This window comes from Arvicola amphibius, chromosome 6 (assembly GCF_903992535.2).
Source record: "Arvicola amphibius chromosome 6, mArvAmp1.2, whole genome shotgun sequence".
Taxonomy (NCBI): domain Eukaryota; kingdom Metazoa; phylum Chordata; class Mammalia; order Rodentia; family Cricetidae; genus Arvicola; species Arvicola amphibius.
In genome coordinates, this window is record NC_052052.2 from 157,726,951 (window position 1) to 157,742,272 (window position 15,322).

At 46.8% G+C, this 15,322-nt stretch overlaps 1 protein-coding gene across 1 annotated transcript in view; it reads right to left on the reverse strand.

The window, feature by feature from the left end:
* Positions 1-8,176: 8,176 nt before the first annotated feature.
* Positions 8,177-15,322, reverse strand: part of Ptch1 (patched 1) — a 57,882-nt gene continuing 50,736 nt past the window's right edge. The window contains 3 exon segments of the mRNA XM_038334911.1: positions 8,177-11,812; positions 13,220-13,474; positions 13,946-14,045. Coding sequence (XP_038190839.1) covers positions 11,270-11,812; positions 13,220-13,474; positions 13,946-14,045 — 898 coding nt within the window. The 3' untranslated portion in view covers positions 8,177-11,269.

Genomic DNA, 15,322 nt, shown 5'->3' on the forward strand with positions numbered 1-15,322 from the left:
CAGTTCTGTTCCTCCCGTCTTTACCTGTGATCTTAGTTGGTTTCTCTGTTGCTGTAGTAAACACATGACTAAAAGATTCTTGGAGAGGATAAGGTTTACCCGTCACACTCCAACTGAGGGAAGTCAGTGCAGGAAGTCAGGGCAGAAACCCGGAGGCAGCAACTTAACCAGAGACTGTGGAACAACATTGCTTCCTGGCTTGTTTCTCATGACTTACTCAGCTTGCTTTTTTATACAAACCAGGCCCACCTGCCCAGGTGTGGCACCTCCCACAATAAGCTGGACCCTACACCAATAAGCAACCAAGAAAATGCCTGAATAGACCTATTCAATGAGTGTATGTGATAGAGGCAATTCCTCAGCTGAGGTTCCCTCTTCCCAGGTTTGTTGACAACAAACTAAACAGGACACCTAAACTAAACAGGAGCCGGGCGGTGGTGGCGCACGCCTTTAATCCCAGCACTCGGGAGGCAGAGGCAGGCGGATCTCTGTGAGTTCGAGGCCAGCCTGGTCTACAAGAGCTAGTTCCAGGACAGGCTCTAGAAACTACAGGGAAACCCTGTCTCGAAAAACCAAAAAAAAAAAAAAAAAAAAAAAAAAAAACTAAACAGGACAAACTAAACAGGTGGTGATAGAAAAGGATAGAGATGGACAAGGTCAAATCACAGCCACTCTGAAGAGCATATGGAACATCTGTTAAAATAAAATCATTTTGTTGTTTTGAATACAGGGTCTTGCTACATAGCACTGCCTGTCCTGGAACTTTGTATGCCAGTCTGGGGTTGATCACCTGCATCTGCCTCCCATTAAAGGTGTGTGCCATCAAACCCGACTTGTTAAATAGAAATATTTTTTTAAAAAAATATTTATTTATTTATTTATTATGTATAAAGTGTTCTACCTCCAGGCATATCTGCATACATATCTCATTACAGATGGCTGTGAGCCACCATGTGGGTGCTGGGAATTAAACTTAGGACCTCTGGAAGAACAGCCAGTGCTCTTAACCACTGAGCCATCCCTCCAGTCCCTAAATAGGAATCTTAAGGGGCTGACAGAGAACACAACACCCTTGGGTTTGTCATCTGGCCTCCAAGGGCACCACACACACGGCACTCACATAGACGCACATATATACACACGAATTAAAATAAATCTTAAAACATAAAGAAAACAGGCTCTGTTTTTCATTCGTCTTTCTTCTCACTTGTCTCTTAGTACATCTTTGCATGAGAAGACTTGGCTGTATGACAAGGAATTGCCGTCAAGGCCCCACCCTGCAGAGGCCTCCTCGTTCAGCTTAGTTCACCTCCATACTCCACAGATGCCTCTCTCTGCCCCTATCATCAGCCACCTCCACCTATTCCTCATCTTCTCTAATTGCCCCCACGGCCCCCACAGCCCCCACGGCTTCCACAGCTGCTGGCTCATGAAGACTCTGCAGATGAGCCCTGTTTATAAAGCTCATGAGACGCATAACTGAAGCCTGTCAAACATCAAGCAAAAAACAGGGAGTTTCATTTTCTGCTACACGGGGATGGGCTTAAGCATCTTCACTTTTTTTAATCTATGTGTATGCCCAGGTGCTCATGTATGTGTGCATGCATGCATGCATGCATGTGGAGCAGAGGACAGTCTTGGGGGCCACTCCTCAGGCACCTTCTTCCTTGATTTTGGATACAAGGTTTCTCATTTGTACCAGAAGCTTGCTGATCAGGCCAGGCTGACTGGCCAGAGAGTCCTCCTGCCTCTGTGTCCTCAACGCTGAGATTACAGACATGTGCTGCCCTGCCCAGCCCAGCCCAGATTTTTACATGGTTTAAGCAATTCAACTCAGGTTCTTATGCTTGTACAGCAAACACTAAGGAAAGAGGCCTCCCCTAGCCATGTGTCTTACAGATGGATTTCTGTAGGCTTCAGTGTTAGGAGTATCTAGCTTGACCAATGAACAGAGAGAGACATCTCCTCAGGGAGAGGGGATGAAAGAGCCATTGAACCGTGGGTTTATACCCGTGAATTTATTTAATTTTGAGTCAACAGTATTTGAAAAAAAAGTTGCATGTGTATGGAACATGATGATCTTTATCTTGTTGTTATATCCTAATGATTCAGAATAACAATTTCCATTGCAGTTCCATTGTATCAGGCATAAGTACTGTAGAGATGACTCAAGGTCTGCAGTAGGGTGTGTGCAGGCTGTGCACCAACGCCACACCATATTCTACAGGAAACTTGGGCATGTGAGGATTTAGGTTGTCTATAGGGTCCTAGATGCTGAGGGATGACAGTTGAGACTGGGAAATCCTGAGGGGGTCAAATGTCACCAGTGCGCTCCTGTGGAGTGTTTGAGCAAGCATGTGTACACATGATATGTGTTTCACAGCAGATCTTGGCTATGTACTCGGCAATGGAAGAATAATTCCTAAGTTCAGACACTCTTCCATTCCGACACTTTGAAAATCCCCCTGTAATTGTGTGTGCCTTATGATTACAGGCCATTAGAGACCATTAGTAAATGAAGTTGGAGATTTCAATCGCGAAATGTAAACTCTTGTGAAATGCAAACCTAGTTTCACGTATTAATTGCTTCTAATTAAGGAAGAACATTTTAGCCAATTAGCTTTTGGAATTTAGGTGTAATCAGGAGAACTCAGAGATTTGCTAATTGCTTCCTTCACTGCCGCTGTTTGCTTTAGCACAAACATTTGCTGGGTGTGCAGGGAACTGCACAGGCTCCTGGAGGGACAAGACTCAGGGTTCCTTGGCTCCAAGGGCAGTCTGCATGGGAGTCCCCTGCGTCTTTGAAATCAGCCCATAAAACCATAGGGAAAGATGAAGACAAGGAGGTAACAAACATTAGATTAATCTCAATGGTTCACCTTGATTGCTGTGGGTGTTGGCTTCTGTTAGGTAAGCCATATTGATTCTCCAGGTTATAAGGTGGCAAGCGTTAACCTTCTGTGATGCCGCACAAGGTGGGATCTGTGAGGAAGGGTAAAAATGCCCATCACAACAAGCGCAAATGCACCTCAGCATTCAAGCATGAAGGGCCACATCCAGTCTTGTAAACCACAAACCTCCTGTAGGCCTTTGGTCGGCTCTTGACATGCTTTGAATTATTGTCGGTATTGCCTTCTTGCTTGGCCTTTCTTTGAAGGGTGCACTGTCCCTTGTTGAGACGCTGGCCATGCTTTCTGCTCATCTGACCTGTCCCTCTCTGATAGTGCTGCTTTGATTCTGGTCTGTGGCAGGGGGTCTCTTGCTGTTATCCATTCCTGCCTCATCTTGCTTTTCCTCTAGCTGCGAAAGCTTTCAACACTAGTCCACCTGCCTCTGCCACGGATCCCCATTTGTAATTACTCAGAGGAGTCTCTGGCATTTCCACTTGGGCTTACTCCTGCAACCCTCATTATTATATAATAACTCACCAGTTGGAACTTGCTCAGGTCTTCCTCCATCTACATAGTTTTTTTTTCCTTTATACAAATAAAACAGGTTATTATCCACTCCAGCCTGGTTTCTGAGAGAACACAAGTTGTCCGTTGCGTGTAAAGATGGTGTCACTGATAGAGACATTTCCTACAGTTGCTCTCTTAGGAGCAACTTGCTCGACTTTACAGTTGCCTGTGCTGCACGCTCTGACGTCATGTGCTGGTATCCTCAGATGAATCACGATAACACTCTCCAGGAAAATGACGTGTCATGGAGCTCCCCATGCTTCTCCCAGCAGACACTGCTACTTGCTGAGGTCTCTGGTCTTTTAGGGAAAGGACTCTGTGTCTTTACAGTGATGGTTCCCCCAGTAGTGTGTACACGTTTTCGACATCACAATTGCAACATGGCATTGTGACCTGTGAACTTCATGCTGGAGACCTGTACAACCAAATTACTCGCCTCCACCCCCAAAGAATGTCAAGAAAAAGTTCTCATGTTTGAAATTTATAGATTTTACTTGGGGTTGCATTTATAGTCTTCCTTGGCCACATGAGGCTGCATCCACAGGCTGCAGGCAGACACCTGAAGCATGTGAGCTCTGTTCCCTTTGCTTCAAGAGGGAACTGCTTCAGAGAAATCTCCTTTCAGTCATGGCAAGTGGCAAGTCCCAGCTGTGCTATGTCCATTGCGATTCGGGTCACCTACATTGGGCACACTTCTTTTTGTAGCAGAGCCCCAAGTCCCTCTGTTTGCTGGAGTTCCACGATCTGAATGGGCCAGGGTATCTCTCACAGAGATTCAAAATGACAGCTGTTCTGATTTCCTGGCAGGAAACCTATGGGGAAAATGGTGCCCAACACATCCTCCGTCATGACTATGTGAATGATTAAACAGACTCATGCTTACAATATGTTCTCATTATGTACAACCTTCATTAAAAGCAATTTAAACCTGGCCAAAGTTCTTTTCAGATGATTAGTAGACCCAACTCCACTTCTTCTTTTGGGAGGTCAGTTAACATAAACAAAACAACTGTCTCTATATCAGCATGACTGGTGCCTGTAGTTCAGAGGCCTGAAGCTTCCCAGTAGCTGTGGTCTACTTGTTGTGGAAAGAGAGAAAGAAAGGAAGAGAGGGATAGAGAGAGAGATTGAGAAAGAGAGAGGGGGAGACCTGGAAAAAGATGGAGAGGGAGAGGAAGAGAGAGAAAGAGTAAGGGAAGGGAATGGGGAAGAGAAGGAAAGAAAAAGAAAAAGGGAAAGGATCCCAGGTCCTGAATAAAGATGGCAGACCATGGTACACAGTATAATTAAAATCTTGTTCCAGGCCAACATGATTAAAAATGAGGTTTCTCATCAGCTATCCATCAATTATAAAACTGAAAACTGGCTGACAGAATAGCTTAGCAAGCAAAGGTGCCTGCTACCAAGCCTGAGAACCTGGGTTCTACCCTCGGACCCACATGGTAGGAGAGAACTGACTCTCAAAAGCTGTCCTCTGACCTACACATATACAGAAACTGTAAAAATAAAATTAAAAACATAAAACTGGCCTTTAAACCCAGTGCTTAGGTGATAGAAGCAGTTGAGCTTGGAGTTTGAGGCTAGTGTGGTCTACCAAGCAAATGACAGGACAGCCAGGGCTGTTACACAGAGAAACCCTGGCTCAAAAATCCAATAAAACAAAACACCCAAACTCAAAACAAACAAAAACAAAACTGGGTGGTAATCAACCATCATCTTGTGGAACAAAGACAGCTCCTCCTGGCTTGGGTTCTAATTAATGCTGGTAGTATTTCCCATGATCAGATTTGGAGAGTCATCTGAAGCACAATTAATAAAAACTCAGAGACTGAAATTGGGGTTTGACCTGAAGATCTGAAAAGTAAAACATCCAGCCGCTGGCTCTTACCTCGACCTCAGTCTGAATGATGATCCGGCCTCCAGAACCTCAGGATGGGACTGACTGAGAGCTGTCTCCTACTATTTTATAATCCTCTCTAGGGCTGGGATTAAAGGCATGTGTCTCCTGATTTCTATGGCAACTAGTGTGGCTGCTGGAATTAGAGGTGTGTGTTACCACTGCCTGGTCTGTAAGGCTGACCAGTGGGGCTGTTTTTCTCTCTAATCTTCAGGCAAGCTTCCTTTACTAAAACACAAATGAAGTATGACTACAGTCCACGTTCTCTTGACTTGAATTCTGGAACCAAGTTAGCATTGTTTATGAAATTCACTACAGAAGGGCTTAAAAGCAGGTCAGTAACTCTATCAGGAGGAGATACAGTTGTAAGACATAAAACAATGCTTAACTTCTTTTCCTAGATAGTGTTTGTTTATGATGGAGGTCATCGTATTAATAAAGTATTTGATTCCATGTGTGTGTGTGTGTGTGTGTGTGTGTGTGTGGTGTATGTATGTGTGTGTGCCCGTGCTCTTGTGCGTATGTACTGCAAAGCTCCGGGGTTGTTTCTCAGGAACCATTCACCTAGTGTTTTCCAAGCAGTTCGCTGATTGGCTAGGCTGCCTACCAAACCCCAAGGATGCTTGTCTCCATCTCCTCAGCACTGAGATTGCAGGCACAGCACTGTCTGGAGATTTCACCTGGGTCCTAGGGATTGAAGTCAGGTCCTCACGCTTGCATGGCAAGCCCTTTACTGGCTGAGCATCCCTCTACCCCATCCCCAACTGGAGATCACTGCAGGGCTTGAGTCTTACTCTTAGGTCTCTATATAATGGCCCCAGCCACCTGAGATAGGAAGTCGGGTCCAGGATAGGGGAATCACTGTAGAGTGTTGAATGTGGTTGATCCCATCCCTGCCCAAGAATCCATCACCATTCTTACCCTTCAGATACCACCCTCAGAGAGCACTCATATTTCATTTATAGATGACACACACAGGCTTCCAAGGTTTCCAGGGACTTGCCCAGAGCTGGCTAGCTAGATGCTGGGAAAGTCTCTAGGCAGGAAGGGCAGACAGAAGGCCCTGCATCCCCTGCTTCTTCTACCAGGGGTCTACAGACTCTGCTGAGGTCCTGCTCACAGCTGTGTGTGGCAGAACCCTGGGAAGGGAATTCCTCTGCCTGGACTCCCAGACATAAATGCAGAGTTCACAGGTCTCGACTCTTTCCCACAGAGGAACATGTGTTTTTGTGGAAAGACCACACAGAAGAGTCAGAATCTCTGTTGTTTCCAGAATCTGGCCTGTGCTGGCCATTCGGCCTGAGTTGCATTAGGGAACCAAGGCCACATCCGCCTGGAAGGAATTTAGAGATTGTTTCTTCTGGTGCTTCAGAACCACTGGTTAAAGCAGACTCCTGGGCTTCCCTCCCACAGACTCTGATTTAGTGAGTCTGGAGCAGCACTGGATTCTGGCTTTTCCAGCAAGCTTCCAAGGCATGCTGATTCATGGGCCACACTCGAGTAGCATTGGCCAAATACTTCCTTGTCTTAAGAGGGACTGGCAGGTTTCTTCCTAAAGGCCAGAAAGTATATATTTCAAGGTCTGCAGGCCAGTCAATCACCACTGCAAACCACACAATTCTGCAGTTATAGCATGAAAGCAGCCGTGAGCAGTGTGTACAGACACAGATATAGCTGTCTCTGACAAATCCACACAAAGCCAGAAGGAAGTCTCGCCTACAGCTGACTGATGCCCCTCTCTAGGATTTTTCCTATCTTCAGCATGGTTTGGGTCTTCCTGATCATGTATTTACAGATACAAAACACAGGTGACTAAAAACAGGGGCATTAAGCTGGGAGTACTGGTGCACCCCTTTAAACCGAGCACTTGGTAGGCAGAGGCAGGTGGATCTCTGTGAGTTTGAGGCCAGCCTGGTCTACAAAGTGAGTTTCAAGATCACCAGAACTAGATAGAACCTGTCTTGAAAAACAAAAACACCCAAACAGGGGTGTTGTTTCCAGCCATTCATGACAATGATCAAGAGATCAAAGAAACAACAATGAAGAACCATCCTGTACCAGGTTAGTTAGTACTATATCACCAGCTAGTGTTAAAATATTGGTGCCTCATGTCAGTTAATGCTACATCATCAGCTACAGTGTTACTACTGGTGTCTCAGGTCAGTTAATGCTACATCATCAGCTACAGTGTTACCACTGGTGTCTCAGGTCAGTTAATGCTACATCATCAGCTACAGTGTTACTACTGGTGTCTCAGGTCAGTTAATGCTACATCATCAGCTACAGTGTTACCACTGGTGTCTCAGGTCAGTTAATGCTACATCATCAGCTACAGTGTTACTACTGGTGTCTCAGGTCAGTTAATGCTACATCACCAGCTACAGTGTTACTATTGATGTCTTGTATTTAAAATACTTCTAATTTTTAAATCATTGTCTTTGTGTGGGCATGTGTGTAGGCATGTGTGTGTGTGTACAGGCCAGTAGAGGCCAGAAGAGGACCCTGATCTGATCCCCAGGTGATGGAGTTACTGTTGGAAGCGACCCTCTGCAAGAACAGTAGGCACCTGTATAACCGCCGGCCCACCTCTCCAAACCAATTCTGTTTAGATTGAATTTGGCCCTATGTATTTCCTGAGTATGTGTATGGAAAGATAAGAAAAAGGAACACTCACTTAAAAGGGTCATTAAGAACTTTCTCAGGGTCCATAAATACACACAAAACAGCTTCCACAAGGCTAGCAAGTTGAACTGCACACAGACAGCCAGGAACTTCTTATATGCACACTTTTAGGAACATTCTAGAAACAGGCACATAAACCAACGAGTTATATTATCTTTATTCATGTTAGAATTTCTATCAGTGTTTGAACATTAATATTTAGAGAGTTTTGTACATTTTCATCTGAGAACCATACCAGGTCACAAAGCTCACGCCAACACTTCCCAATCCCACGGCTAGCTGCTCACTTGCACTCTCTCTTAACACTGTTAAATGTGTCCTCTTCCGTGCAGCCATTTACAACGGAAGGTGTCCTCACTCTCGTGTCTCAGCAAAGTTCCAGACATTACGGATTTCATCACATATAAATTCTTTAAAAATATACTTCTGTCAAAAGACTTGATGACTACTATGTACACTACAAAAATAAATTTTCATATAAATAAATTATATGGCATACTTTCATCTTTGTAATTGAAATGACACAAACTCATTCCCACCCAATTTGGCAGACAACGAGACCCAGTTTGAATATTTATTTCCTTTAAACTCCTGACACTAAAACCTACCATGAGTCCTTAATGTAGATGTTATATACTCTGAACTATTTAACATTAGTAAGCACTCTATACAAATAAAAACTTCTGTTCAAAAGTAAAACATAACCGCAATAGTGTTTCCAATAGAAATAAAATCCCTGCAATTTTTTTTTTGTTGCTATAAACTGGCATGACAGACTCTGAAGGACATTCTTATGATACAAAATTATAAATATCAGCAAAGATCTTTTCTCTTAAAAATTAAAACATCCAAATGAACAAACAATACAGACAAAATAAAACTATGAGGAGACAGACAGACAGACAGACAGAGAACACACACACACACTCCGAGACTGTAGTCTCTTGTCAGCTCTGCGTCCTTCCTGCCTTGGCTGATGCAATTCACGACACACAGAAACCCAAGGGCTGTACAAACTTCCTTATGCCGCAAGCGAGGCTCAGGAGTGACGGACACAACCAAGAATTGCAGGGAAGCGGCTCCAGAATTTTACATCTCCCTTCTCAACTCAGGGTGCAAGTTATCTGAGCAGAGCTGGTTTTGGGTAGGCAGACAGTGGCTTGACAGGCATTAAGACAGTAGCAGTGGGTGGCCAGGGCCTCTGGCATACACACACACACACACACACACACACACACACACACACACACACACACACACGGTAGCCACAGGTGGCTTCCAATTAGTACCTTACAGTTTGGGGATGAGCGTTACGGTCTGAGGTTACTAGAGTGCTGGTACTACGAGGGGCCCAGTGCCTTACAAACATCCACGCAGGAGAGGAGGGATGGAAGGAAGCTGCATGCACTCCTCACAGTAGCTTCCACGGGACACAAGCTTCCTTCCTCTGACACAAGCCTGCGGTGCTCACTCACAAGGGAGGATACTGCGTTACCGTCTACTAGTCTCTGGCCAGAGGCAAAGAAGCCTAAACCTCAGGGAAAGAGACCAGGATCAAACTTCAAGATTTAATACCTGCTTCAAAGAGTTCTATGGGACAGCACCTTCCCGCTCATCCACGACCACCACACTGGATGAATTCTAACATCGGAGAAGGAAAGGGTGTGTGCACAGGAGGATGAGGACACATGGAGAAGTCTTCAGGATCACATCCCACATAGCTGACTGTACCACCATCAGCACGCCCCAACCAGGCAGCCCATTTAGCGGGGGGGGGGGGGGGGGAATATTCAGATTTGTAAAGGTCTGAGTGTAGGTAGACCTTGAATGACATAGATCTTTCTGCCTGTATCTGGGTTATGGGGGTGGGAGGCTGTGTGTAGGCACTGGTCATCAGAAAGGTACAATGAATGCCACACTTCTCTTGGGTGTCAGCTCGCGACCCAGCTGAGATTCACCGCCAATGAAGGCGGCTGGTTCCATACACAGAGGTCTGAACACCCCACATTATGACCTATGAGAATGTATTCTCTTTGAAGCACAAAGGGAGGTCCCTGGAGGACTACCCATGACCCCAGGAGCTGCCACAAGCATGAAAGATGACAGGTGCACCTTTCCACCAGCACCGAGACAGAAAGGGACCTGGATTTTCCCAGCTTGACTAGGCCAGCACTAAGGTCATAGGAGAACAAAACAAAACAAAACAAAACAAAAAATCACAGTACAGTACACTGGGAGATCACACACTCACACACACACACGGAAACACACCCTTGAGAACTGCATAAATGATCCCTAGAGAAGCCACTGGGATTAACCTGTTTTCTTCATGTCTGCTCGTTAAACAATTATCACGCATAGCGTGTTCGAAAGTTAACAGTAACGTTTCATCCTACCACACGGTTGTGATATGCAAATTTAAAATATTATAATCCTATTACATAAGCAATATTTGCATAGAATTATACAAGTAAATTATACAATATTTAAGCAGCAGCGACATATGCTGGGAGATTTTAAAAACTAAGTTAAGCTTGGTTGTGGCACAGAGACCAATGTACACAGGGGGAAGGGACCCCTGTGGTCTCTCCACTCCGGGGCAGGAGTGGAGAGGCCCCAGGCCATAGACTTTACAGCATTTCCATGTATATTACATGTGTACACCTCTTAAATATTTATAGAAATATTTCACAAAATAATACAATCAATTACAGTAATAATGAACTGCTTTCCCATAATTCCAAGCAGCTCTCTTCAAGCAGTCAGTACTGGACAAAGGTGGGGACGGGTTTTTTTTTTTTTTTTCCAATCTTTGGCCTCTTTGCTTCAGATTTTAATTACCCTTTAAAAGAAAACAAAAAAAGGAAGTCACATCACGGTCACGACCACAGAGCTGTGCGCCTCTCACACCACACAGCCCGTAACTCCGGGTGGACACTGAGAGCACAGGAACTCTACAGTGGGCTGACTGTGGAGCTAAATTCATTTCACCTATCTTCACCTTGCAGGGTCATCTGCGTGCTCGTTAGAACTGCTGCGGGCAGCGGCAAACAGGTGCAAGGTGACGCCGCTAAACCTGCTTTCAAGAGATTACTAGTGAGAAGATATCCAGTTTGGAACTGTATTGGTTTGGCCGCACCAGCCTTGCCTTGGGGAGGAAAGGTCCCCCCGGTCCAGTTTGGGGTGTGCTAGTGCTCAGGAAGCCCTGGAGAGCACCCCTGGGGCACATGCCTCAGTCGGAGCTGCTCCCCCACGGCCTCTCCTCGCACTCCACGTCCTGCAGCTCTATGACCTCCACCTTCGAGTCCCTCCTCTCGCACCTGACGTGAAAAGGCACATGGGGATCCTCGAACACCCCGTGGTCAGTCTCAGGGTAGCTCTCGTAGCCCGGACAGGGTCCCCCTCGGGGGTGGCGTCCGGGCCCTGGTGGGGGATGCACAGCGACGGTCACAGACGCGGAAGCCGTCACAGTGGTGATGGGCTGGCCGTAGCTGGGCACAGAGCTGCCCATGGCGGCGGACGTCGGGTTCCGAGGGTTGTGAGAACGGGTCCCACGGGGGCCTGAGCGGTCCCTATTGCTAGGGCCAGAACGCCCTTCAGTAGAAATCTCAAAAGCGTCTCTGCGCGGTCTGTACGGGGGTGGCCGCAAGCCTTCTCTGGGGGGGTCCCTTTGAGGCTGCTGGCCTTGCCGTCCGGGGGACAAGGAGCCGGAGTCCAGGTGCGGCTGCTGACGAGGGTCCAAGGGAGGGTGATGTCTCGGTTCAGGGTGGACCACCTGCAGAGGTGACACAGGTGAGCACAGGGAGGCAGGGTGATGTCCTTCCACCCACAGAGGAAAACCCACTCCTTTAGTAACGTCCAGGGTATGGATCCTGCCTGCTCCAGCACAGCTGCTAGAGGCATATGGCTGCTGCCCACAGCTTCAGGAACATCCACAAACAAGCTACCCAACTCTGACCAGGCTGTCCAGACCCTGGGTTCTTTTCCACAGAAATACTGCTAAGTGTCTGGCCCTGGACGGCCAAGAGGAAGGGTGGAATACTGGTACATAAGCAATCATATACAGAGCTTTTAGAGAGGTCAAGGTTCCAGTGTCTGGGTCATATATTAGCCTTGCTTCACCTGACCACTGGCCTCCAGCCCCAAGTCAGGTGTGCCCAGTAGCTAATATACTTGAAGAGCAGAACACAAACTTTTGCCATCACTGATAGTTCTGTTAGATGCATTCGTCTCTGCCTGACCATTAGGAATCTGGTTTCTGGGTCTCTGTACAAAGCCCGAGCAACACAGTGGCCACATCAATCAAAAGGACCGTGACCAACTTCAAAGTCGTTGAGCTTGTACCTATTTTTAGGCTCCCGCTGAACAAAACCAGATTCACACTGCAGCTCAGCAGGGCATCATCATGGGGGCGCGGGGGGGGGGGGGGGGTCACGACGACGACACAATTCACTGGCCAGCCACTCTTTCCTTCATGGAAGGCTGCTCTAGCCTGGGACTCGAGTACACATTTCCTGTAAGGATGGTGGGGGCCTTGGGCGAGCAAGGGGAACTTTGGAGCCTTCCTCGGCTCTTTAAGGCTGAGCATATCTTGACTGGGGAGCATGACTCTGGAATTAAGGGAAGAACTCAGAATGCTTCTGAGTGTCAAGAGATCTCCAGTCATCTACAACAGTAAGAGCTTGAAGCCACAAAGCTCTGGGAAAGCCTTAGATAATAATTAAAATAATTTTGTACCAAGGCCAATTAAAGGTAATAGAGATGAGAAGAAAAAAAAAAGCTTCTCATGGCAGTACAATATTTATTCCATTTCCTCATATTCTGAAATAGGAGGTGGGGTAGAAGGACAGAAAGGGGGAAAGGAGTAAAAGCCTGCAGCTGAGTCCACGCTGACCTAAGGGTACGGCTGGGGATGAGCCCCAGGGCTTTGAGTATTTATTCTAGGCAAGCTATGCCTCCCTGTAACAATGTTGACACTACCGCTTCAATCCACAAGCTTAAAAGGCAGCATGTCATAGCTTACAAAGAATGGCATGCTGGCAGTTTCCTGTGATTTGACCTGGTGTATATACTTTTTCCCTGCACCCATCGGTCTGTGAGAGCTGCTGCTCAGACCTCCCTGGACCTCCCGGCCCACTGCCAGAGGAAAGATGAATCCTTCCCAGTACCCCAGGTGACTCACAGTGGACCGGGCAAAGACAGGGTTTTCTGTGGCTTCCACAATCACTTGGTGGGCCGGACCTCCGGAACCCTGCTGTGCCTCATAGTGCCTGAGCTCCTCGCTGATGCCAGACACAGTGGTCTGCGAGCTGTACTCCGAGTCAGAAGAATCAGATCCATTGTTCATGTGACCAGGAGGCACTGCAAACCGGACAACACTCGGGGGTGGCTCAGGCGAAGGAGTGGGCAGCCGGTTCAGGCCATTGGCTGGAGACACCTGCTTACAGAGATTCTCAATTAAAAGTGTTACATTTCGTTTATCTGTTGGCCCATCTTAAAGTTCATTATCCTCTGTCACCTGATAGAAGAACCCCACTCATCACCCTGCATCTACTCCCCTCTCCCTGCCATCTGGCAGACCTTCAAGATATTGGCATAAAAACAGTGCCCATGTCTTCCAAAGCCAGAGAGGCAGGGTGGATGCCTTTTACATCTGTTAAGCCCACACACTTATCTGAAGTAGAAAACCCTCCTTTACATATCCCCAAGACTAAAACTGCCCATCCGCTGACCTAAAGCAAAGTTTGCTCCCCAGCCCCCAGCCTGAACTATCAAACAGAACAGCCACTGGTGCTTGATATTTACTTACTAACGAGGTCACACCATCAGCAGCGCCTAAATATCTAAATAGGGACTGGGGAAAGGAGGTGGCTTGTGGGGTGAATGTCTCACCCTGGTAATCACTGACCTCAGGACAGGGTCCAAAGAAGGACAGGAGGACAGGCAGCAAAACCAGTCCGTTGAGAACCCCCAAGACGGTGAGGATCGCCAAGACAGCAAAGAAGTATCTGGAAGACAAAAGGGAAGTGGGACCCGTCAGCGTGAAAAGCAAGCGTTCTGCCCTCCAGGCACCCAAATGTTACTGTGCACCAAGACCTCAGCTCAACAATCCCCACTGCTCTGAAAAGTCAGCCGCAAAACTGCAGCTCAAACTCTAACACAAGATTAGCGTGGGGTTTTGTTCTTTTCTTAACCCTACGACTCTGCGGAGGACGTTCCACACACTAGAGTGTTAGTTCATGAAAGGAAAAAAAAAATTAGTTTGTTAATTTGCTGAAATCTCATGCCTGTAATGTTATTTATGAACGTGTTTTCCACCAACACAGAAATATGGAATGTGAAATGAATGGCTGAACATCCTGAAAGCACAGAGACAATGCCAAGGGGCCCCGCTCACGAAAACCCAGCAGAAGCAAACAAATGAAGTGAAGGGTGTAGAATTTAAACAATTTGGCCCAGGAGGAAAAGCAGCCCGCTTCTGCAGGCAGCTAATCCACTGTGAAATGCCCCTGCCTCTTACGGCAGAATCTCTAATTAAGTCTCCGGCGCATCAGGTAAGGGTTTCCCTGGGCTTTCATTAATCACAACTTTCTGCCTAGAATTCTCTGGGTTCCAGTTTTACCAAATAGCTCCGATTGCAACCTTTTTTTTTTTTTTTTAGAACACAGGAACCAGCTCTGCAAAGAAAACGCTGCCCATTCTGTGGGAGCCGGGGCATTGTGCGGGGTGAGGGCACTCCACAATGGCAGGCTGCTCTGCGGGCCAATCTTTTGTTGAACACTTTAGCATCTCTGAATACTCTTGTTTTGCGTCAGCCAATTCAAACAGAAAGGCTGAAGCACCACGGCAGAAGAGGGAGAGTGGAGAGCGGGTTCTGCGTTCCCACCATTGAGGGCTAAAGGTCTGGGATCCTTCAAGAATACCCAAGGTAAACCTGTCAGCCAGGGACCGCCTCTGGCCAGCACTCTGCACAGCTGGAGGGTGCACACTCCACGCAAGGATGCTTCTCTGGAACTAATGATTTCTAGGGCTTTGATGGAACTGGGCTGGGGGGGAGGGTGGGGTAGGGTTAGGATGTTCTGGAAAGAAAGAGGGAGGGCCAAATATCTATCTGTTAATGGTGCCCTGGATCATAAAAATGAACAGCCACCCTACAATGCCCTGTCTATGTATGTTTTGACATCAGATGAAAGGAGAGAGAATCCCTATAAAAATACAAATACCTCACAGCTATTGTAAACACTAAAACCCGCTGAGTTGCATTAGTAAAAACCCAAGCCGCCAA